The sequence below is a fragment of the Ixodes scapularis genome, unplaced genomic scaffold, assembly GCF_016920785.2.
Source record: "Ixodes scapularis isolate PalLabHiFi unplaced genomic scaffold, ASM1692078v2 PGA_scaffold0__279_contigs__length_252992795, whole genome shotgun sequence".
NCBI lineage: Eukaryota > Metazoa > Arthropoda > Arachnida > Ixodida > Ixodidae > Ixodes > Ixodes scapularis.
Window position 1 is genome coordinate 43143827 of NW_024609835.1, and position 24432 is coordinate 43168258.

Here is a 24432-nt window from a genome sequence, read left to right on the forward strand (position 1 = left end):
TCCATAAGGGTCGCGCGCTGTTTTGACTTCATCGCTTTCATTGTTGAGAACAGAGCTGCGCAGCAGTATGTTGATCCAAATATGGAGAGGAGTTTCTGGCCCGCGAGCTTGACGTGGGGATACCTTGCTTCTGGCACCTGAGACTGCAGGAATGCCTTCAGCTCTTCGTCTTCTTGCAGTTCAAGCAGTTCGAAGGCTCCCAAATCTCCTGCCAAGTTTTTTTATGGTTGGACAGTCGACAGTCAACACATCAACCATAAAAGGATTCAGCAGAAGCGCGAAACAAGACTTTAGTTGGTGCATATCTTTGAACCAAGACTGAAAGTTCCTCTCGAGTTCCTCAAGCTTTACGAAATATTTCCTGAGCTTAGCATCGGTCAGTTCAAACTCAGGTTCTGCATCCAGCATGCTCTTCAGCCGCGGGAAGTGGATCAGGCGCTTTGTTTTCAGGTCGTTTCGAAAAAGTTTTAGCTTGTTCTTGAAGCTGATGACTGTTTGGGAAAATTCCGATACCATTTTTTCTTTCCCTTGCAGCAACATGTTTAGAGTTTTAAGGGGCTGAACTACGTCAGTGAGGTAACCGAGATCGACACACCAACCTGCGTCATGAAGTTCAGGACATGGCTTCTCTTTCGCCTACAAAAAAGCTTGAATTGGCTTGAGGAGATCCACAAACCTTGATAGTATGTTGCTCATTGACAGCCAGCGTACCGCACAAATACCTAAACGATACGTTGTTGGGCGCTTCATGAAGTTCCAGTTCTTCGAGGAATTTGCGGAATTGCCGTTGGGTTTTTGCATTTGATTGTATGTAGTTGACGACTCGAAGGACAGAGAGCTTATAACGTCTTTGTAGCTGAAGTGCTTTGCCACCAGGTGCTTTTGATGGAAAATGCAAGGAATGGGGAGAAAATCTCGAATGCTGGGGTCGCTCCGCAGAAGACCTACCAAGCCCACATTCTTATCAACCATAGCAGGCGCTCCATCAGTGGCAATAGCAACAAGTTTCTGCAGAGGAACATCGAACCTCTCCAACGTTGTTAACAATGCATTCTTAATGTCAACACCACGAGTGGTTTTCTTGAGGGCAACCATGTCCAGAAGCTCTTCTCTCACGCTTTCGTCGGATCATTGTTAACAATGCATTCTTAATGTCAACACCACGAGTGGTTTTCTTGAGGGCAAGCATGTCCAGAAGCTCTTCTCTCACGCTTTCGTCGGATCCTTGTTAACAATGCATTTTTAATGTCAACACCACGAGTGGTTTTCTTGAGGGCAACCATGTCCAGAAGCTCTTCTCTCACGCTTTCGTCGGATCATTGTTAACAATGCATTCTTAATGTCAACACCACGAGTGGTTTTCTTGAGGGCAACCATGTCCAGAAGCTCTTCTCTCACGCTTTCGTCGGATCATTGTTAACAATGCATTCTTAATGTCAACACCACGAGTGGTTTTCTTGAGGGCAACCATGTCCAGAAGCTCTTCTCTCACGCTTTCGTCGGATCATTGTTAACAATGCATTCTTAATGTCAACACCACGAGTGGTTTTCTTGAGGGCAAGCATGTCCAGAAGCTCTTCTCTCACGCTTTCGTCGGATCCTTGTTAACAATGCATTTTTAATGTCAACACCACGAGTGGTTTTCTTGAGGGCAACCATGTCCAGAAGCTCTTCTCTCACGCTTTCGTCGGATCATTGTTAACAATGCATTCTTAATGTCAACACCACGAGTGGTTTTCTTGAGGGCAACCATGTCCAGAAGCTCTTCTCTCACGCTTTCGTCGGATCATTGTTAACAATGCATTCTTAATGTCAACACCACGAGTGGTTTTCTTGAGGGCAACCATGTCCAGAAGCTCTTCTCTCACGCTTTCGTCGGATCATTGTTAACAATGCATTCTTAATGTCAACACCACGAGTGGTTTTCTTGAGGGCAACCATGTCCAGAAGCTCTTCTCTCACGCTTTCGTCGGATCATTGTTAACAATGCATTCTTAATGTCAACACCACGAGTGGTTTTCTTGAGGGCAAGCATGTCCAGAAGCTCTTCTCTCACGCTTTCGTCGGATCCTTGTTAACAATGCATTTTTAATGTCAACACCACGAGTGGTTTTCTTGAGGGCAACCATGTCCAGAAGCTCTTCTCTCACGCTTTCGTCGGATCATTGTTAACAATGCATTTTTAATGTCAACACCACGGGATCCGGCCAACTCGTCGATTTGACCGGATGGGCCACAACTTGGCCAATCCAGCCAAGTTGTGACGAGGCAGAGGCTCGTCACAACATCGCCAAGGGTGGTTAGACGTAGACAATGATTAACTTCTTGTCTCGACAGAGCACGTTGAATACCGTGGAGGCAGCTGAAGAAATGATGACCTTCTCGCATGGAATGCTGACAGTCATTTAGCACTTTTTCTCTTCCGTATGCACATGTCTGCTTTTCCAATCAAAGCACGACCTTGGTACAACAAAGCTTTTGCCCTTCCATGCAAGCGTTCCAGATGCACCTTCACTAATCACTGGCTAGTCACACACCCCCCTCACCCGAAAGTATAAGAAAGCAGCTTGCGGGTCACAACTATAAGCCGGTAAAAATAACAATGAGAATGTTCTCGGTCCTTTGTGAACTTAAACATAACATCTGTGACTAGTGGAAGCTATGAATGAGGTCAACCCAGGCTTCCACGACCTTCAACAAGAAACAATGTGGAGGGAACATCCATTATCTAAAGGGGGCAAGTATCACCGGCAAGTGACGAAGGCCAAGAGGCAAAACATTTCCTTGACCCCAAGCCAAAGTGCATGCATGGTTTGACGATCCCTGTCCTTGATGCATTTCCCCCTAGGGTCCATGAAACTCTCTCGAACGGTGAAAGGAACAGCATCTGTGGAAACATAGGAGTGAAAAGTGGTTTGACTGTACCTATGGGGGCACAAAGCTGCCAAAGCGCCAGCTGTTTTTTATTCTGAAATTTTTTCTTTCCTGGGGAAAAAAGGCCGGGGGGGGGGGGGGGGGGGGGTTCTTTTACGAGGGATTTGAGAGCCATACTTGGACCAGCAAAGAGCCGTATGTGGCTGGTGAGCCGCAGTTTGGCCACCCCTGGCTTAGCATGTCAGATTTTTTGTGTCTAACTGTAGAAAGGATAGATCTGAATTGAGTGATTGCTCGCAAGATGCCAATGACCACTTCAACACAAAGTGTTGCCATACAGGTATATTATGCCACCCTGCACAGTGCAAACATACCATCCTTGTTTTCTTGGGAAAATAAGCGCCAAAAAAACACGGACAAAGAGTAGATTGACAACGACACAGGGCGCACTCTCAACTGAATTTATTAGGAAAAAAACACAAACTTATATACCAATGGGAGCACACTATCAGACACCACACGTCACGTTAGTCTCCGCCCAGACCACGTTTCAAATATTCAAACTCATTCGTAGACAGAGCCAATGATGTATCGCTAATGCATTTTTTACCCCTTCTCCTAATCTCAAATGCCTCGTGAAGCTCGCGTGACACTTTGTTTCTGTACCCCGCCAATATTTCAGTGCTGTCAAATGATGGGTCGCAAGTGCATCTTTTGCAATGTACAGCCAAATGCCCTGACGGTGTAGTTCTAGTTGAAGCGGCGTGCTCGCGGACCCGATCATTAATACACCTTCCAGACTGCCCTACATAGCTTAAACCACACGTCATTGGTATTTCATAGGCGACGGCGGTTGCGCAATCAGTGTACTTATTCCTGTGCTTGGTATGGCACGGGTCAGTTATCGGTTGTGGATCATTAATTCTCCTGCATAATCGCGACATTTTGTTGGGCGCTGAAAATACGACCGGGACATCATAGCGCCCAGCCACCTTCTTAAGGTTATGGGAGACACCGTGCATATATGGTATCACCACAGGCCGTACGTTGCTCTTTTCGCGCGGTGGTTTCTGCGTCCCCTTGAACTTCTTTATCAAGCTCCCAGCCACTTCGACCAATGAGCTCATTGGGAAACCCCCTTTTCGCAGACGATCTACTTGTCTGACAAAGCTATCGTGGGCACTATGCAGGCAAGACTTTCTGAGAGACGCCTCCATACACGAGCTCGCGATGCCTCTCTTCACTAGCTTGGAGTGGCAGGAATTGAAGGGAAGGACCCCCTTCTTAGATCTAGGGGAGTACTCCCAACAAATGTGCTCACCATGGCATGCGCAGTGGCTTTTCCGTAGATGTCCAGGATTTGTTTTATTCCATCCCTTATGAGCCCCTCTTCCTTGCGGTAAGAGACTGCATCGACCTGAGTGGGGTTGCGGCTTTTCAGAGCTCTTGTGGTGTCAATGCTGAGGCTTTCCTTGAGCTCCTGTCTTTTTATTTAAAGAACACGTTTGTGACGTTTGAGGGAGGTGTTTATTTACAAAAGAAGGGAATTTGCATCGGTGCCAGTGTCGCGCCGGTTTTGTGCAATATCTTTTTAAGTAAGTGCGGAAAGGCGATAGCGGATAGCTCTGATATGAGTGATGGCAAATACAAGATATTTAGGTATGTGGATGATTTTCTCATCCTGGGACGCAATCCCGATCTCTCTAGCTGTGAAGTTTCAGAGATGCTAAAGGTGTTCAAGTCTTGCTGCCGCGGATTGTCATTTACGCACGAGACTCCTAAGGACGGAATTATACAATTTCTTGACCTCAAGCTAAGTTTTCTAGGTGAGCACATTTGTTGGGAGTACTCCCCTAGATCTAAGAAGGGGGTCCTTCCCTTCAATTCCTGCCACTCCAAGCTAGTGAAGAGAGGCATCGCGAGCTCGTGTATGGAGGCGTCTCTCAGAAAGTCTTGCCTGCATAGCGCCCACGATAGCTTTGTCAGACAAGTAGATCGTCTGCGAAAAGGGGGTTTCCCAATGAGCTCATTGGTCGAAGTGGCTGGGAGCTTGATAAAGAAGTTCAAGGGGACGCAGAAACCACCGCGCGAAAAGAGCAACGTACGGCCTGTGGTGATACCATATATGCACGGTGTCTCCCATAACCTTAAGAAGGTGGCTGGGCGCTATGATGTCCCGGTCGTATTTTCAGCGCCCAACAAAATGTCGCGATTATGCAGGAGAATTAATGATCCACAACCGATAACTGACCCGTGCCATACCAAGCACAGGAATAAGTACACTGATTGCGCAACCGCCGTCGCCTATGAAATACCAATGACGTGTGGTTTAAGCTATGTAGGGCAGTCTGGAAGGTGTATTAATGATCGGGTCCGCGAGCACGCCGCTTCAACTAGAACTACACCGTCAGGGCATTTGGCTGTACATTGCAAAAGATGCACTTGCGACCCATCATTTGACAGCACTAAAATATTGGCGAGGTACAGAAACAAAGTGTCACGCGAGCTTCACGAGGCATTTGAGATTAGGAGAAGGGGTAAAAAATGCATTAGCGATACATCATTGGCTCTGTCTACGAATGAGTTTGAATATTTGAAACGTGGTCTGGGCGGAGACTAACGTGACGTGTGGTGTCTGATAGTGTGCTCCCATTGGTATATAAGTTTGTGTTTTTTTCCTAATAAATTCAGTTGAGAGTGCGCCCTGTGTCGTTGTCAATCTACTCTTTGTCCGTGTTTTTTTGGCGCTTATTTTCCCACGATGTACCAACTGGCCCATCTAAGCATTTTATTGCTTGTTTTCTTGTCTTTTATATATAATTTAGTGAGGAACAATAAGTTTTATCAGCATCCCACATAAGTACATTCTATTACGCTAGTAGCTTTGACAACAGCCTTTCAGCTAAGAAGTGAAGTGATTAAAAATGAGGAAATTTGCATTTGTGCTGTCTGTATCCTTTGTCCTTTGATCTCTGCGACAGCCGACTGCTACTTCTTGTAGGATGACTCCCAGCAGGTCAATGGGGTAGTACACTCAATATCTGAAAGGACTGCTAGAGATTAACTACATGCCAGCATACTGGTATAGCTTTCGACAGTTTTGTTTTGACTGTTTATAAGCAACTATTTTCTTATATATTGCAAAGTTGCTTTGATGTTGTCATTTTATTTCATTTAGTGTCACTGTAGATCCTACTGCATCATATAAATTTTTTACCTTGTAATGTGCACTTGTATTTTGTTTAAATTTTTATATTGTCTGTCCCCCCCCCCCCTACATTAATGCCCTAGTAAGGGTTGAATAGGCAATCATTTTAACAAATAAATGAATGAACTCCTGGTGAAGAACGAAATAGATGCATGTGCATAGGTATGTGTTCTAGTTTTTATTAGAAAGTGTGCTTTGGATGTTATGTTGACGATGTGGCGCAAAATGTGTAGGCTCCGAAAAATCCCAGAGCCCCAGTACCTTAAATGAAAGAACTGGGGTCATGGTAATGTTGGCTTTCTGGGGATGCGAGACCAGAAAAGATCAAGCAACCAAATGATCAAGCATACATTTTATTCTCTATACTGCTGCATTTTTGCTTGTTTCTATGGTCCACTGTTTGCTCTTTAGGAAATTTCTTCACCAGTGTGCACGCTTGAGTCACAATAATAAATTAGGAGTCCGTCATAGTGAAATAAACCAAAATTTATTATGCTGAATCCTGTCAAAATGGAGCATTGAAAACAAGAAACTGTATTTGCATGCGAGGCATAGACTGTAAAGAACAAATGGATAAATAGTCTTAATGGGATTTGTTGTGTAACACAATCAGTTCAGTTTTAGCATGTTTCAGTGCCAAGGGCAAGCACAGCCAGTGGAAGGAGTATGGGGTTTTGTGGGTGCGGTCGAGGAGACTTCTCTTAAAATTATTTTGTCATTTTCAGGGGACAACGTCATCACAGGCAGTTTTGAGAACCGTCTTACCTGGTTTGACATGGATTTGTCCGTGAAGCCCTACAAGACCCTCCGGTAAGAGTACAAGCAAGTGTTTCAAAAGTGGTTGCTTTTTTTTTTCAGTTATTGGGTGGTTTGAAACCACCTTGGTGGTTTCAAAGTTATCTGGAAAGCTCTCAGCTTCCTCTCGCCCCCTCCCAAAAAATGTGTGTGCAATGCCATTTTTTTTTACATTAATTTTTATTTACAGCGTGACACGTTTGTTGAGGAAATCAAATAAATTCAACCTGAAACCAGAGGGCCAGCCCAGAGGAATGTGATGTTAGATTCTGCAAGTTACCTACTATTCGAAGTTCCTTTAGAACACACTGATTTAATATTCTTTCATTACCTTTTTGTCACCAGAGTGCACATTGTTTCAATACACATAGTTGAAGCACACTACCCTAAGCTGGGTGTATGCTTTCTACGCTGGTGTTTGCTGGCGCCAGTAAACGGAACGCATCTTCTGAATTGTTAGCCCATAATTCGGGATGGCACCCTTTTCCAACTTTGCAAAACAGATGTGTGTATGATTGACAACCTTTACTTGAGGGTTGATTGCAGTTTGTTGCTGACTGTTCCAACTGTTGTGTCTGCAGGCACCACAAGGGGGCCATTCGAGAAGTGGCCTTCCATCGGAAATATCCGCTGTTTGCTTCTGCATCTGATGATGGCACAGTTATCGTCAGCCATGGCATGGTTTACAGGTATGGTGCGAGTAGGATTTGGCGTTCTCATATTGCTGCTTCCCTAGTTGCATGTTACATTTGCAAGCTGGTATGGCAATGACATGGCACAGCAACACAAAACCTGATATGTGCTATCTATTCACTTTTCTACTTCATTTATCTCCACCACCATCAAATTTTGCTATATTTTGTTTGTAAAGGAAAGTGAAAGCCTTTTTTCATAAAATGTCACAAGAGACTTGTGACAAGGAAGACCACTAGCAAGAATTCAGTGGCCTTCTGACCGAATATTGTACCTGGTGCTTCTGCTTTCTGCAGCGACTTGATGCAGAACCCGCTGATCGTGCCTGTGAAGGTGCTGCGCGGTCATGCCATCAGCAAGGGTATGGGTGTGTTGGACTGCGCCTTCCATCCCCACCAGCCGTGGATAGTCACGGCTGGAGCAGACAGCACGCTGCGGCTCTTCACCTAAGCCGGGACGTCGTCTGGTGTACATAGTGAATCGTCAAGACCATGCCAATAAAAGGACTCCACACTATCGCATATCTCGGTTCCCATGAAATAACCGGAATCACCAGAAATACCTCCTATTGGGCCTCTTTCAAAGCAAGCAGATATTGTCAAAGATGGGTTTTAAAATGTAGCAGGAAGCATTTTTCACAAAAAGTTAGAGCCTAGAGCCTGTGTGAACTGGTAGAGCAGATTTGTCCTACAAGTCACATTGCTCTGGCTGAAAATCACCACCTGCTGCAAAAAAAAAAAACAAAAAAACAACAGAATGCGTGGCCTTTTACCCTAAAAGCAGCCCCAAATTTCGAGGAAAGGTAGTTGCATGAGGAGTGTGCAGTCCCGGCAAGAAAAGGAATAAACATGAAGCTAAGAGTTGCAAATATTTATTGCAAGTTGCACCTCCTTACATTGCGCTTTTTCAAAGTGGCAGTCATCCACATTTGTGCAAGTACAGTTAAACTTTTCCAACATCCCAGAGATCTATCAAACACAGTGAGGCCCTGTGAACAATGCCATTTTGCGCGCAGTCGTCCAAATTCTTAGTTGCAGCTCCAGAAAACCCGTTTAAAAACTGGTTTCATTATCTGGTAGCTGCCCATTTGACCACCAAGAGCTGACTTTACGAAAACCATCCAAGCTCCACACCAAAGTGTTGAGCACCTTGCTTTCTGGGACAGCGTACATTTAAAATTTCTTCACAATTCTTTTACATATGACAAAAATACCGCATCATTCTTGATTGTCTTGAAATTGGCTCTATATTTAATCACTAATAGCAAGCACTATTTAACTAATCCCACAAAACTTTCTAAATTTATCAAGGCACTTTAAAGGATTCCAAACAGTCTCGGCCTTCTAGACAATATACGAGACCGCTTGAAAAACGCCTGGTTTCCAACGTTTTCAAAAGGACCCATTTTAGAAACGGATCCCACGACTGACACAAATTTTCACGGTGTACCTTGTGCGGTAAATAAAAAGTGCATTAGAGAATATGCCACGAAGGAATAGAAGCTCCCGTGTCCCTGTTAAGGGATGTTGGCAGTGGAGTCCACATGGCATCTCATAGACTTAGGCTGCCGGATAAATTGCTAAGCTTTACTTGCGAGGCTACACTGCTATAAACATGACATTTTTGTTTGCATTTTTGAAAGGACGACTCCTCAGTTAAGCATACCAAAGATGTGGGGCATCGCATAAAATATATTTTTTCACTGAACAGGAAATACACTAGTCCCTCATTGTATGTAACAAAATCACTTTTTCAAGCTACAAAGTGCACATATTAGTGATGATTGGTTTTCCCAATATGGTACTCCTGGCAAATGGTTTTGAAGCATCCTGCTATAAATGGGGAGCATATATTGGGCTGCATGCGGTGCAAGCATTCTCGCAAGATATAGATTTGTACTACAGTGGCTGTTTGCTCTTGCCCACATGCCTTGAATTTAGTGCTGTGCACTAAATTCAAGGCATGCCTTGATTTTAGAGGTGTTTGTGTTCAGCGTGTTATGTTGCTGAGTTTCAGTTCCATTACGGTACAGTAACATGTGTGATATTGCTGGGGTTATTTTGGGACACTCCTATTTACAACTAATCACAGTTACAATCTTCTCAATTTAAGAAAAAGAAAAAAATTGATTTATTGCATTTACACTGCAGAAATTGTTAGTCCTTCGAAAGCTTGCACTCGGACAAAATAATTAACATTTATTCTGAGCATGCTTTGGGATGGAGGTATATCAGTAAAAGTATACTCGATATGTAAAACATTTCATTAGATAGTTTTAGTAGATTGTTCTGATGACTCCAATAACAATACCCGATACTCCACTGACACCTTTGCGCATGCATCATATCGTTATAGGGTATTGTTATCAAAGGTATCGGGATGATCTACTAAAAGTCTGTTATATAACAAGGAAGTATAGTACATCTATAGTATTGTAAAGTTTTAAAGCACCATTTCTCAGTTTTTGTTTTTTTTTATAAAATGAGGGAGGACAATTACTCTGAAAGAGCAGGAATGTCTCCTGCCTCGTTATCACAGAACTGTATGTGTCTGAAAATTACACAGGTTATTTGCACATGCACCCCACTTGTACAGGATGTCACTAAAGAAAATTTACACGGTTTTTATTTCCGCAAAAATAAACTAGGCATCGCCGAACGCTCATTCTCCGCCTAAAGGTAGCGCTAGAGGTCGCAACCAGGTGCCAAAGTTTCCATCCGATCCGATAAATTAATCAAAAGTTATAAGCGATTTTCTGAAAATTTGAATGAGAAAATGGCGGCCGACGGTGTTTTCAAACACATGGGGCTCTATGGCACATCGGATCGGGCTGAAACTTTGGCATCTGGTTGCGACCTCCTGAGCTACCTTCGGGCGGAGAACGAGCGTTCGGCGATGTCTAGTTTATTTCTGCGGTAAAAAAAACCCCGTAAATTTTCTTTTGTGACACCCTGTATATAAAACAGGCTATCAATGTCTGGCACCCTTTCCCTTCGTGCCGAGAAAAGAGAAGACAATCAATCCCTCCCTTCCCCACTAGAGCTCTGAAAAAGGACAAAATCACATGGGCGACATTACGATTATAGTAACGCGTCTTTCTGTGAATCTCTGCAATGGCTTCCTTTCGTTGTGTTCAGTCACATTCCCTAGCCAAATGCCTGTTTTGTGCAGACAAAAAAAAAATGAGTACTTATATAAGCATGTGACACCTTTCACTTCATTTATGACCATAAAGCCCAACAACTGACAGAGCTAAAATGCAATTGTATTCTAAACCCTAAAAATCACTTTCAAATTAATTTTGTCACTATGTCAGTGACGAAATTCAAGGAGTTGAAAATCAAAATGTTTGGCAAACAAAGCATGTAACAAAATAAAGGTGGCATCAACAGCACAGCACCAACATTATGACCATAAAAACATTTTTACAAACACAGTCCACTAAAAACTGCCTGGCATTATTACACTATCACCGCCTAAAATAAGGAAGTCTCCCACTTCGTCGCAGGTGTATCGCAAGATTTTAGGCACATATTCTCAAATACTACTGAGTGAACCATTTGTAGCACGAGCTTGATGGCCTTCAAAAGGCTTTTCGGCAGGAGTCGTGAGCTTATGCAGTATTAGAGGACAAGTTTCGGCGCACAAAGCCCGACTGTCAGCAGCATTTTTTCTGCGTGGAGCCCCGGAGGCTCAGCTTGAGCTCTGGTGGCTTCGAGGCCTGTACCTGGGGCACCTTGGATGCTGAGCGAGAGAGGGTACAAAATGCTTTAAGCTGTTAATGCTGCATGCCACATACTGAGAACTGCAGAGTTTCCACAGGTCACAAAAATTATGCACGCATCGTAATACATTGTCAAAAGTATGGTCCTCGCCAAACTTGTACGGAGTACGCTCACAGCAGCGTTATCCTGGAGGAAGCTGAACAACGGCCCCTTGTCGTACCATTTAATGACGGATTGTTGAGAGTGGAAACCGTTGCTCGGCTGCCGCAAGGATATCGATCCCATAAAAGAAGAAGAGACGGTTTGTGTGTTCCATACAAGTTTGGTGAACACTGTACATGTTAATGGGTGTTACAATCTTCCTCTGCTCCAGACGGCAAAGCTAGTTAGAAGTGCACGAAAAATTGAGAATGAAACATGTTCTTGTCTAGTGCAGCATGAACACCTTGGTGTTCTATCGTAAAATGTGCACCTCGGTTATTACGGTGCATTGCGTTGTTGCTAAATACGACAGATGAGAAGCAGATGATTTGTTCACACTCTCAAAGGTTTTTGGTGCCACCTGTGCTCCAGGCACATTTAGAGCACATATGGTAGAAGAGCTTGCACCTAGCTTAGCCTCGTAATATGAAGGCCTGAACAAGGTGTCTTGCTCTAATTCGGCATTACAAAGAGCTGTAAACGTCTTTCATTTTTGACTAGTTTTCATCTGAAGTGCAAACTCATGTCCAATCTTGTGTCTTCATCAGGCAGCAACTTATTAATATTAGTAAAATATGGTTGACTGCTAACATCACCGATTCCAAAGTGTTGGCCAATTCACCGAATTTCCAACTTTATTTAAATGACTGGAAAGACGCGTGGAAGAGGTGTCTTTATTGCTGTCAGTAAACATCTGTCATGCTCCGTTATAATCATAAAATCTGACCTTGCACCCGAAACAGTTCTACTAAGCATTTGTTACAAACACCTCCTCCTCCCCCTCCCCTCCCCTCCCCTCCCCTCCCCTCCCCCCCCCTATAGTAGTAGCACACAGCACCCCAAAGCACACATTCTTCTCTTACGAGACTAATTTTGCAAAGGTTGACTGGACCAATCCATCACCCCTATCAGTTAGCAATGCTGAAACAAGGAAATTCCTCAAGGTTTGCATCAACTTTAATCTCACACAGCTGGTATTGAAACTGACGATGTCCATTACTTTCCTCCAAAAAGTCAGTGACCATAATATTAGTCATGCTGCTCTTGAGTTTTCCCCTGTATTGTGCCAGACTTACGAGAAAACAATATGTTTGTATGACAGGAAATTATGAGGCAATCAACAATGAGCTGAGCACCTATTTTCATCTTTTCGAAGCGTCCTTCTATCCCTGATCTGTCCATGACAATTGATCGATATTCAAAGACAAAATAGCAGAACTTGTGAATAATTTCATTCGAGGACTCTGCATTCATGCCAGTTGCAATCTCTGAAGAGTTTGGTTCCCTTTGGGGGTTTTACCCAAGCTCTCCAGAAATTACAAATTAAAAGAAAGCATATTTTTTGTAGTGCCAATCTAACTGGAAACCCTTGTGCATGTGTAAATGCTACATGGCTGAAGATTACTGCAATCCAAATCGGCACACTTTTTTTTTTGATAATGACTTGTTAGGTACATTACTGAACAACCCCAGGAAATTCTGGCAAGTGGTAAATCCAAAGAAGACGAACACCATTCCACTTACTAATAAATTGGACGAAGCCATTTACAATGCTGAATGTGTCAACATGTTTAATGTTGCCTTTTCACCTGCTTTTACTGATGAAGCCCTTGTGTCACTTCTTATATACTTCACTAACATGCCAACACTCATGCCTCCCACCATGTTCGTTGCAGATGGCATTTCTTGTGTCATTGAAAACATCAAACTGTCATCATCAGCTGGCATAGATGAGATCAACTCTAAACAAAAACACCGAGCAAATTACCACTGAATATGTGTTTAGTTTTCTCTCAGTCACTTTTCATGGGCAGCATTCCAGGACTGGAAAATGGGAAAGGTGGTTCCAGTCTTTAAATCAGGTAATAAAGATTCTCCACTAAATTACTGTCCTATATCTTTAACAAGTGTGCCCTGCAAAATCATGGAACGTCATCTACTCTCATATAGGTAATGGATTTTCTAGACTCGAACCATATTTTTTCATCCTTCACAACATGGATCTCGCAAGGGCTTATCTTGCAAAACTCGGCTGGCCATCTTTTTCCATGATCTTCATGTTAACCTCAGCCGTAACCTACAAATTGATGCCATTTTTCTGGATTTTGCAAAAGCCTTCGACAAAGTAACCCATCAGCGTTTGCTGCTAAAGCTTTCACAACTGTAATCTAGATCCTAATATCTTAAATTGGATCAAAGAATTCTTAAATAATCGCTCTAAGATAGTCCTTGTAAATAACCAGTTATCAGATCCTCTCTCAGTATCATCAGGCGTCCCCCAAGAATTGGTCCTTAGTCCCCCTCTGTTCCTCGTATACATCAATGACTTACCACTTCACATCCCTCATGTTCGGGTGTTTGCCAACAATTGCGTAATTTACCGTCCTGTCGCCAACATTTCAGACCAAAACGGCCTATAGGATGACCTCAACGATGTTCAGGAATGTGCAACCATTGGCTCGTGAAACTTGACATCAGTAAATGCAAATTCATGTCCTTCCACCGCTGCTATAACCCCCTTCTATTCCTCCATGCCATTGCCCACACATCCGTGAAATTAGTAGGCTCATATAAATACCTTGGTCTCGCACCGTGCGGCGATCTATGCTGGTTTAAACATAATACTAACACCATCTCATCTGCTAACAAATCGCCAAGATTCCTGAAGCATTTTTTCCACCTAGCCCTGCAGAGCATAAAATATACTCGCATAAAAATCGCTTATTCGGTCAAAACTAGAATATGCATCTGCAATCTGGAGCCCATACCAAATATATCTAATCAACGCACTTGAAGCTGTCCAAGATATTGCCACTTGGTTCATTTATTCTTCATATTCATACAATATCAGCATATCATCCTTCAAAGCTGAATCGGAGCTCCCGCCTTTTTCAAGTCATCGCCGCATTACCGGCCTCTGTTTGTTTAATAATATCTTTTTCAATTCGCCGCTTTGTCAATTAGCCTATATATTTTACCCCCAGCATATGTATTGCAGCGCACTAGTCATTCCCTCTAAGTTGCCCATCCCAGCATTCATTTTTCATCTGAGCAGCTTTAGATGGAACAGCCTTTCTCACGACACTGCTGCAATCACCTACCCATCAACATTTATGGAAAAAGTAACACATGTCGTGCTTTAAAATATGTTTGTCATATTTTTGTTTTTGTTGGTGGTTTTTTGTGTCTTCACTACTTGTTAATTTAAAAGAAATTGTTCAAACTAAAAAACGCCATGGGAATTAGTCCGATAAACCGATTCCAAAGGTTGAATAAAATTAATTTCATGCTCCTTCAGGGTTTGAAGCTATCTCCCAATAGCCCCAGGGCAGTGAACAGTAGGTGCCTCAGTGCAGCTGGTAGCCAAAAAGGACAACTTGGGAAAGATTATGCCACCGAGCGACTGTGCACGAGCTCTGGGTCAGTTTGGGCACTCTGACATTCGGGCTTGGAATTGGGTCCAATGGCTGTGGCTGTGAGCTGTCTCAAATTCACCATAATGTGGCGCCATTTCTCAAACCAAACTTCATTGTCTGGTGGGTATAGGGGACTAGACGACATGTAAAAGTATGGATGCTCGCTCACCTATTCCCATGAACAGCTCCTGAATGTTGGTAGCTCTGAGGGCACTTGTCTCGACAAAGACGGCATTAATTTGCTGGGCATACGACTCCCCAGCTGAAAAGAAAAGCAAAACGAGATGGCTGTCAATTGATCCGTGGGGACGCACCCCCTAGGAGGACCAACTTTTGAACCCTTGGCTTAACATTAATTAAATTTACAGGGTAGGCTGGTGGTCATGCTAGAGGCTGCATAACAAAATTTCCTGTCAGTCAGTTAAATGGGAAGGAAATTAGGGCAGCTTTTATCAGCAACACGCCTACATTGTCTAGTTAATCTATTGTCGGAAGACTATCAAGATATTCAAGATTTTTATTCGCTAGATATGTAGCAGAATGCCTAGGAGGTGCGGCTATGGAAAGCCTTTTGTAAAAAGTCATTTATTTCTATCAATTTTCTCTTTTGCAAAATTGGTCAACTTTTTGGTCTTCTGTGTCTTAGACAAAATGTCAACATTTTTTTATAACAGACATCTGTAAAGTGACAAAAACATTCCATAGCCGCATTCCTTATTAAATTTCAGTCAGGAAAAGTGAAGACGAGCCTTCCCTGTATTGCCATTATCAAACGATAGGTTGACCAAAAAGGAATTTATACCAAAAAGTGGAACGGAGAAAAATGCATTCAAAGGGCTCCAAACCCTACCTTTTGTTTAGCTTTGGTGTACAGAAACTAATTTATAAAAAATTACCTATATAGTGTAAACTAGTGAAAATTTCTGAAAATACTCTCTAGATGTTGGTGGATGTAAATACGTCATTTTTCAAAATCAACGTTTTTTGCAGAATTTTTTTTTCTGGGTAAAAAAAACTGACTTGAGGGGGGTCAGCATATTCTTACGACTTCCCGACAGTTTAATACAGCACATATCTATACAGAAAGGAGCAAGTTCCTTATTTTATGTCACCAGCACGTTTTACGTGTTGGTAATCTAAAACACGTCACCAGATTAGGTATCTTCAGAATGTTACATTTTTGCAAATGTTAATGCACAGGAGGTGCCTTGCTTCCATAAACTTTCACATCCCAGTCAGCACAAAGCCTAGAAGTGCTAGAGAGTTTTACCTATACCTTCATCATGGCTTGTTGCCAGTTTTGCCAATACAACATGTTTTTTACATGCGGTTGACTAACATCAATATTTTTTGTGCAGATCTGAGCTTCTAGATACCAGAATTTGCGCTGATTTGTAAATACATGTTTGTGTGCAGAACCACAAATGCTTCCTAAGATCAAACAATGGGACCAGTTCAATGTTTAACTACTATATAAATATTCTAAATTTTAGCACTCAGGTGAGCTTTGACACAATTCATACCAAAGGTTGTAACAGCCTTCCCTCTAAAAACTAATTCTATGTAGTAGCATAAATTCCTTTCTAATATAAAAGCTTGTCTCGATGCTCAATGTGTGCTTATCAATTATTCCAATAAGAAGGGGCGTTCATAATTTAATTATCAGCCTTATTTTGTACATTTGGTGTAAGCATCACTATAATTGCCACTGGTATTTACAGCACCAAAAAGTCAGCAAAAAAATAAAATCTTTAGTGTTGTGCAAATATTTAAGTTTTTGAATATACTAGTTTCAAATATTACTCTATTTGATAATTGCTTCAAGAAGAATAGTAACATTTGTACTTTCTCTTTGACCTTACAGTAGGTCAGTTAGCTCCGCTGCGAGCTCATCTTGCTGAATAGTGGTGCACTGCAGAGAAGCGTCACTCACAAACTAGACACCGCAGTCCTGCAAGTCTCGCTTCGCTGCATCGCAGCCTTGTGCTGCGAAGCGAGACTTGCAGGCATTTTTTTTAAATCTTCAACTTGGTGAATGTTGATGTACCTGGTGGATGATGATAGCTAGTGCAGTAAAATGTTCAAAATAAAACTGTGGCGGCTGTAATGCAAGAATGATGTGAGGCTGCAATGCCCTGACAATTCATTTTTTTTTTTTAGCTGACATATAAGAAAGGATATTTTGGGTATAATGAGAGGATTTATGATTTCCCTCATATAGGTCATCACTGAAATATGATATCCTGAAAAATATGTAACGAAGCGACCAAAGCAGCGCAAAGCCGAAAAAGTGATACTAACGACAAGATGGCGGAAGCTATGCGTGATGGCAGCGAAAGTTTCGGAGAAAGGTGCAACGACCACTAGCAGTCAATTTAAAAAAATTCAGCCAAAATCACTATTCTCTTTGAACTTAAAATCTACTACTTGCAGATGCCAATCATTTTTTTTTTTGTCAAGATCATATCATCCCATCTAAAGAGCTTTAACATTTGAGGAGCAGAATGGTGTAGAAAATCCATCTGATCAAACGATATAGTGGTCAGCGAACGTCCTTAGAAGAAACAGATAAGTGCAGAATGAACAAACATGTCTTTCATTTTCATTTGTGCATATGATCTGATGTCCTGGAATCTGTTTTTGTTATGCCCAAACAGTGCGCATGAGCAAGTGCAACTCTTGAGCAGGCGCCGCACAAAGCATAACTGAACGGACAAAGGCTATACCCACTGGCGTAAGAGACCTCTCTGTAGTCTTGAAGGTCGCACTTGTTGCCAGCGATCCCCAGGGCAATGTTGTGCTCGCCGTGTGCCTGCAGCTCTCGCACCCAGCTCTGCACTGCAGCAAAACTGTCCTGTGTTGGGCACAAAAAGGAATGACAGTAAATATATGCAAAATGGCCGTGCAGGAAGGACCATGAAACTGAATGAAGAACAGCCGCAAATCTGTTGCAAGTGACTAGGTGAGGGCCTGATTTTTCCGAACATGTAGCATGTCGTTGGCTCAACCTTTTTTAGCTGCTGTCTTCATTCAGGGCATTCTAACCTAGCTCTACATTTAGATTCTTGTGATGTAAACGCAACCTGAAAAATTGGCTCCTGGACAGAGAAAGCACAAGTCGTATCTTGTTGATGTGAACCGCGTTAATAATAATCTTCATTTTGATCCAGTTTTGAAATGTGCCAGAAAGGCTGGAGGCACGCACCGGTTGACCTAGTGCATAGTGGATACCCCACTATGTAGACAAAAGTTTTGGGGACAAACTGGGTAAATGCACGCATTCTTGTGTCGTTACTACGGATTACTCACATTATGAACGATTTTGGGGGAGGGAATGGAGGTGTCCATGTTAATGAGCCGTGACTGTAATGAATTATCCTCAAAATTACATTTCGGCAGCCAGTAAAATTTTTGAAGCACCCATTTTTAAGGATCATTTAATGGTGTTTATCCGTAACAAACATCCGAGATGCTCTGTACATAATAGGGTATACGGCACGAACATGCAACAATTCTCTAGTTCACTATTTACTCATTTTTGCAGTTCATTTTATCACTTACCCTAACTGCCCACAACTGTCTCCCAACCTAGAACTGAAGAAAATTGACCAACTCGTTTTTAATGAAGAGTTAAACCACCTAAGAATAGAATTTCAAGCCTCACAAATTAGAAGAGCTGTGTATAATCCAGATGTTTACCTCTAGCTAGTTCAACACATTTAATCTTAGCTCATGGTTACATTGAATGCCAGTTGTGACATGCTCAGTAATTATGTCAACTCTTACTAGAGTTCAATGCACCTAAATTACATATACTCAGAAGATCAAGAAAGTGAGATCACTATTTGAACAGAATTTCACATCATGCTGTTGAGTCCAGATAGAGACATTTGTGACTAGATATGACCTTTCCACCAATAAGGGAGACAAAAAAGAGCTTACTTGTGATGTAATGTCATAAACAATGATGGCTGCTGCAGCTCCCCTATAGTACATGGGTGCCAGGGCTCGGTACTGCATCACAGAAAAAGCAAATACTCAAAAAGACCATCCCAGGTCTCAATGCTATCTTCCTACAATTCATTTTAATGTCCTTTCTCATCTTGTGCCTAAAAGAAGTGACAAGCCGTTACACAGCATAATTTCTCAGCAATGCATATTTTATGGGATTCATTGTGTACTCAAATTCAAAACCTCATATTGGTCTAGTTAAATGAATAGAGGATCCACAATTTATTTTACTGGTTACTGCACATGATACAGGGCCTGCCTGTGAAAACTGCTGACCACTGTTGCCAGACAAGACATGCCAAATATGTATAACATATCCGTGACATTAGGATTTCTTGATAAACCATACCTATATGTCAAGAGTACCGAATGCAGGCAAAGTTCTGGCAGGGACGGCACCAAAGGGAGGCGAGGGGTGGCGGCCGCCTCCCCTAAAATTTGTCCTGCCACCCCAAAAATATGTCAGCCTTTACAACCCCCCCCACCCTAACTTTTCCGTGCAGACCCGCATACGCTACGTGGCTCGTCCCATGGAAAAGGCATTGGCTTGAAGGATAGCCAGCCTAAAAAGGTCTCATACCGGACGTTTAGAACTTTTTCGTGCCATCCGCTTTATTTTCTTTACGTACCTTGTGAAAAACGATGCATGAATATCTGTATGGCTTTTTGAAGCTAAGGAGCGTCGTCTACCACTCAATTCCTCCGTCGCCAACCATAAAAGACTTCCTGAAAGTAGCTTCACCCAAGTGATTACTCGGAGAGACTTGAAATCCCATCTGCACTGCGCCGTCGCTTCGTACCTGCCAGACAAAGGAACTCAAGGGCATTGTTCATGTTCTGACCGAGGAAATCTCCCAAAAAAAGTCCTGACACACTCAGGCTGACTGGCGAGTTCCCAAGGGGCGGCTTTGATGTGTCTAGGTCATCCTGCTTATTTCAAGTCTCTATGGGGTCCTTGAAGCAACTTTGGTGACGGTGACTGTGTGTGCTCGGGAAAGGGTATAGGTCGGAGCCTGGTGGTTTGAGAACTGCCATGCTCCCATCATTAGTGACCCTGAGGCACGGAGTCCCTTCGACGGACTATCCCAAGAGGTTGGAGGAAAGCTGAAAGTGTTTCTGTATTTTGGGGGGGGGGGGGGGGGGGGAGTGAGGGAAGGAGTAAAACAGTGGAAGCGCTGTATTTTGACAGAGGGCTATCGAAACTGGAAGAAAGCTCTTCCAAAAGGAAGGCGGACGACGATGCCACTCCAACAGTGCGGCATGCAAGATGTCCCAAACATCATTGGCTTCCTTCAAGCAGATGAAGAAAAGTGGCCCGGCTAAATCAGTCGCCCTGTACCTCTGCCAGGCGTATTCAACAAAGAAGGGAGAATCGCCACTACATCTACGGTTTTCCGCGGTGCAGGGGACTGCCTAAAGAGCAGATGATGAGTCACGACAAACGTCAGCGTGCTTATTTAGTATTGCGGAATGTAAACATGCCTGAATATTTTGCAGGTGAAATGCTACATTAGCCAGAGTTGTACATAGGTCATAAAATAATGAAATAAACTGAGCTGATTTCTATTCAAAACTCCCAAAACGCCAAGTCATCGTCCCTGGATATTTCTTCTTTTAGTCGGATCGAAAGCTCATGCCTCCCCAAAAATGCTGTGCGCCTCCCCACTGTCCCCTCACTATGAAAAGCCTGGCGCCGTCCCTGAGTTCTAGGGCCCCAGATGCAGAGCTTTGCCACTGAATGACACGCTGCCTTGACAGAAGCTCTGACCGTGTCACAAGACCAACTTTGTCTTTGAATAGCTCCTTGCAACATTCCTTTCCCACTCAACTGTGCAGTTTCCAGCAGCAATAGGATTACAGTGTCTGCAGTGCGGGGATAGCTGAACCGGTCGAGTGCTGCAGAAGCATGCAGCAGTGACTGTGCATATGTCTCACTGTGCTTGTGTTTTTCATTTTTTTTCTCTCTCTATAGTGGAAAGTGTTCCATGACGGTACACCCACAATCTTCAACAAGATGTGTTGTGGTATTAGCATGGAATACTCGAGAAATCTTTCTTTCAAGCCTCTAATACTCGATTATAATTACAAAGTTACATGCACATGCCCCAAGAGGACAGAGGCTCTTGCAGCTGTACTAGGAGATTCCAATTTTACTCTGATGCCATGTGGACATATGCAAGAAAAACTGTTATCTGTGGTATGTTTTTGCCTATTCCTCTTTACATAATCCAAATTATGTTGCTGCAAACAAAAACTTGGAAAGTCTTTACGCTTTGCTGTTTTTTCCTTGAGCAGAAAAACCACAAGCACATACCCTTTCTTGACCAGCAGTGTCCCAGATGTTGAATTTGAGGGTGCGATCATGTAAAACCATGTTCTTCATCATGAATGAGGCCCTATAACAGGAAATACAGAACAATTTCTAAAAGTAGGTGGGACTCTCATTATATGTTATTAAAAACACTCGAAAATAAATAAACCAACAACTCCTGACACTCCAAAATCTCTAAACTGGTATGAATGCAGACTTGCCCAATGGTGCTTTCTGCGTTGGGATTGAAAGTGTTATACACGAAACGTTGGAGGATGCTGGACTTGCCCACTCCCGACTCCTGTAAGAAAGGAAGTGAATAAAACTTGCGATGAAGAAAAAAAATAAAATTGTAAGCAGAGTTTACTTTTAGCACAGCATGAGGAGAAAAATATGTCAATACAGCTTGTCCCTTTGGTTCACTTCCAACTATTTGTATGCATTTGCAACCGAGGGCCACAGATCAGAGCCAGGAAGACTGCGACCCGGAAAAACTCAAGCGGCTCTTAAAAATATGCAGTGTCCTCCTCCCTCCCTCCTACCATTTTTTAAAGATTCAGTTACGAGTGGAATAGACTATTACTCGCATTCACATCGTCACAGTCTGAAAGTAATTTTTACCAGAGTGAGGTATAACACATCTTTAAGGTCGACCCACAGAATTGTCTTCTGCCAGGAAGACAACTGGTTCCCAGTTCCCTGTTTTATTCCTTTCTTTCCCCAGAGGAGCGTCTCTGAGCTACTCCCCTGAGAAAGGGGAGTTTCTCTCGTTTTCAAATAGAAAGGAGGAATTAATGGAGAGTTCCCTCATTTCTGGCTGTTAATCTGCCTTTATGTTCCAGCTAAACTGGTAAAAAAAAAAAAAAAAAAAAAAAAACGGAAAAAGGGGAGATTTTTTTATCTATGACTGCTGCTGACTTGGCAGTCCGAGCAATCTCCTGCGGTTCTGCTACATCACAAATGTGTTCTTTTGTGGTCGGTTGGTGACACTCAAGCGCAAAGAATGTTCCATGATCTTATCCATATGAAGCCAAGGACATAGGCATATCTTCTTGAAAGTGAGTCTATCAGTATAGGTCAAAGTTGTGGGCTGCTTTTGATATGGCCTCTACCGGAAAAACCAAAGAAGTTTTAGAGCTCACGCAGGATCTAGCTTTCCCAACAACTTTCTCGGTAACCAGGTTTATAATTTGGCAGCCAAGTACTCCGTTCATCACAAGAACCAAACGGGTAACAAGCAAGCAAATATTATATGCGCGGTACGTGCAACATTTCAGGATGCTGATGCGACTAGCATCAAGTGGTTCTTATTTAATTGTTACGATTCTGGATAGATGACAGAAGACACAGGCCAAAGTCGCGCTATCGCTTAACAAAATAATTAAAATCTTTGGAGTTTTACACATATGTTGCAAAGCTGCATGCACACAACCCGATCGCTCGGCATTGTTTTGAAATGTAAACACGTGCTTACTCCGAGCAGGCAGAGCTTCACTTCCGTCGTTGTGTTCATGATTCCGTCGAGCACAGCAGGGGCGTCATGGAGAGAAGGAACTTCGATCCGTCATTATCAGCTGTCCGAAACACCTCCCCGTCCTACTCGACAATGCCCGTGACACTGTTTGCACATGGGCCTCCCGCTCGCTCACTTTGACCGCAGCCCAGCTGCTTCGGGCAGATCATACGCAAGCACATACGCAGGCTGCATTACATCACATAAACACTTCACGACAATTGACAAGGTTCGGTTTCAAAGTGGCGCTAATTACGCAGTGCTAACTCAACCAATTCCAGGCGCAACGGATGTGGCGAAGAAATGTCGGAGGTCGCCGAAGTACTGAACCGAGGCGCCCGAGGCGCGTTGTTGACGGAGACGAAAGAGCAACCGAACGCCCGGAGCAACTCGACTGCTGTGATTCCGCCAACTTCTGTGCCGCCAACCACGCCAACTCCGGGCCTGGGAAAAGTTGCTCTAAGTCACGTGCCCTTGGTGCCCTTGGTTTGTTCATGGCGGCATGCGAGCCAGCCACCTTTTAGTTTCTAGCTTACTGCACGTCTAGTACTTTAAACTAGTATTAGTGACGTCACATAACGTTTTATGCTTAATATGAGGTGCAAACCGAACGCACTACATAATTTTGACACTTGCGTGTTCAAACGAACACACTGTTTTTAACAACGAGGTAGAGGGGTATCAAGGTTCCGGTCAGCACTCGGAAGATGAACCCCGCCAGGCCGCTGCCATGTGACAACTTGTCACGTGACCTAATCAATTACATGACGTCATAGAAACACAAAAGAGCATAGGATGGATGGATGACTGTCAGAGCCACTGTAATTGCTAGATCCTAAGTAATGGGCAGTAGCTTGCGCCACCTAGCCTAAGTCTAAGACAAAACACATGATTCCTCTGAGGCTCCCGCCCTTCTAAGACAAATTTTCTCCCCCTGACTATCACCAGGCTGTGTCACACGGACTGGTGATAGTCGGGAGGATAAAATTTGCCCGAGCCCACACAGCCTGTGTGGCATATCACCACGATGACCTTCGGAGGCTCGGGCAAAACAATCTAAAAACATCACCCCCCTGCCTTTTCCCCTCAGCGAGGAGGTCGCCAATTTTCCTCTGGTCAAACCTTGCCGGCGTTACCCCAGCAGCGGATCCACTGGGAGACAGGGTTGAGACTTTGGGCCGGAGCCGCGCGGAAGGGAGTCCCAATTTTCATCTGTCCCGCCTGTCCCCAGCTGTACAACTGGGGACAGTTAGTTGCTATCATTCTAGTTTCCATTCTAGTCCATCATTCTAGTCTATCATTCAATTTTCCCTAGATAATTTCCACAAATCTTCTAATCGGCCTAACCAGTAAAACCCAAAGGTAAAACCCAGGGCCCCGGCCAAATCTGTTACCCCTTCAGGGAGGGCAGGGCGAAGCCCCGCGCACTTCAAACTTTCAACTTTTTTCTGTTTAGCTTTCCTCCTCAACTCATAAATCGCGCATTGTACCAAACAGTCCAAGAAGTCGGAAAGAAGGGAGTCCCCTCTTGCTCGGAATCTCGCTTGTGTAGCCCGGACACAGTCATTGTCCCCCTAGAAGATTAACCCGTCGCTCAAAATTCCGACTAGTTGCTTTCCCCACCCCGTTCACCCCGAAGCTGACAGTGCTGTGGAAGCTACGTGCTCGTTAAGCCAGCCAGACAT

At 43.4% G+C, this 24432-nt stretch overlaps 2 protein-coding genes across 2 annotated transcripts in view; one reads left to right on the top strand and one right to left on the bottom strand.

Annotated features, from left to right (window-relative positions):
• LOC8032971 (ribosome biogenesis protein bop1-B) overlaps nt 1-8086 on the top strand; it is a 35642-nt gene extending 27556 nt beyond the window's left edge. The window contains exons 16-18 of the mRNA XM_029966902.4: nt 6808-6892; nt 7459-7566; nt 7867-8086. Of these exons, the coding sequence (XP_029822762.2) occupies nt 6808-6892; nt 7459-7566; nt 7867-8020 (347 nt within the window). The 3' untranslated portion in view covers nt 8021-8086. The remainder of the gene's footprint in view (nt 1-6807; nt 6893-7458; nt 7567-7866) is intronic.
• A 339-nt stretch (nt 8087-8425) lies between these two features.
• LOC8032970 (ras-related protein Rab-22A) lies at nt 8426-23263 on the bottom strand. Its single transcript, XM_029966903.3, has 7 exons — nt 22709-23263; nt 21456-21535; nt 21238-21319; nt 18855-18926; nt 17643-17766; nt 15082-15174; nt 8426-11314 (listed from the first exon to the last, which is right to left on the bottom strand). The coding sequence occupies exons 1-7, from the start codon at nt 22745-22747 to the stop codon at nt 11229-11231; spliced, it is 576 nt and encodes a 191-aa protein (XP_029822763.2). The 5' UTR covers nt 22748-23263; the 3' UTR covers nt 8426-11228.
• Between the last annotated feature and the right edge of the window lie 1169 nt (nt 23264-24432).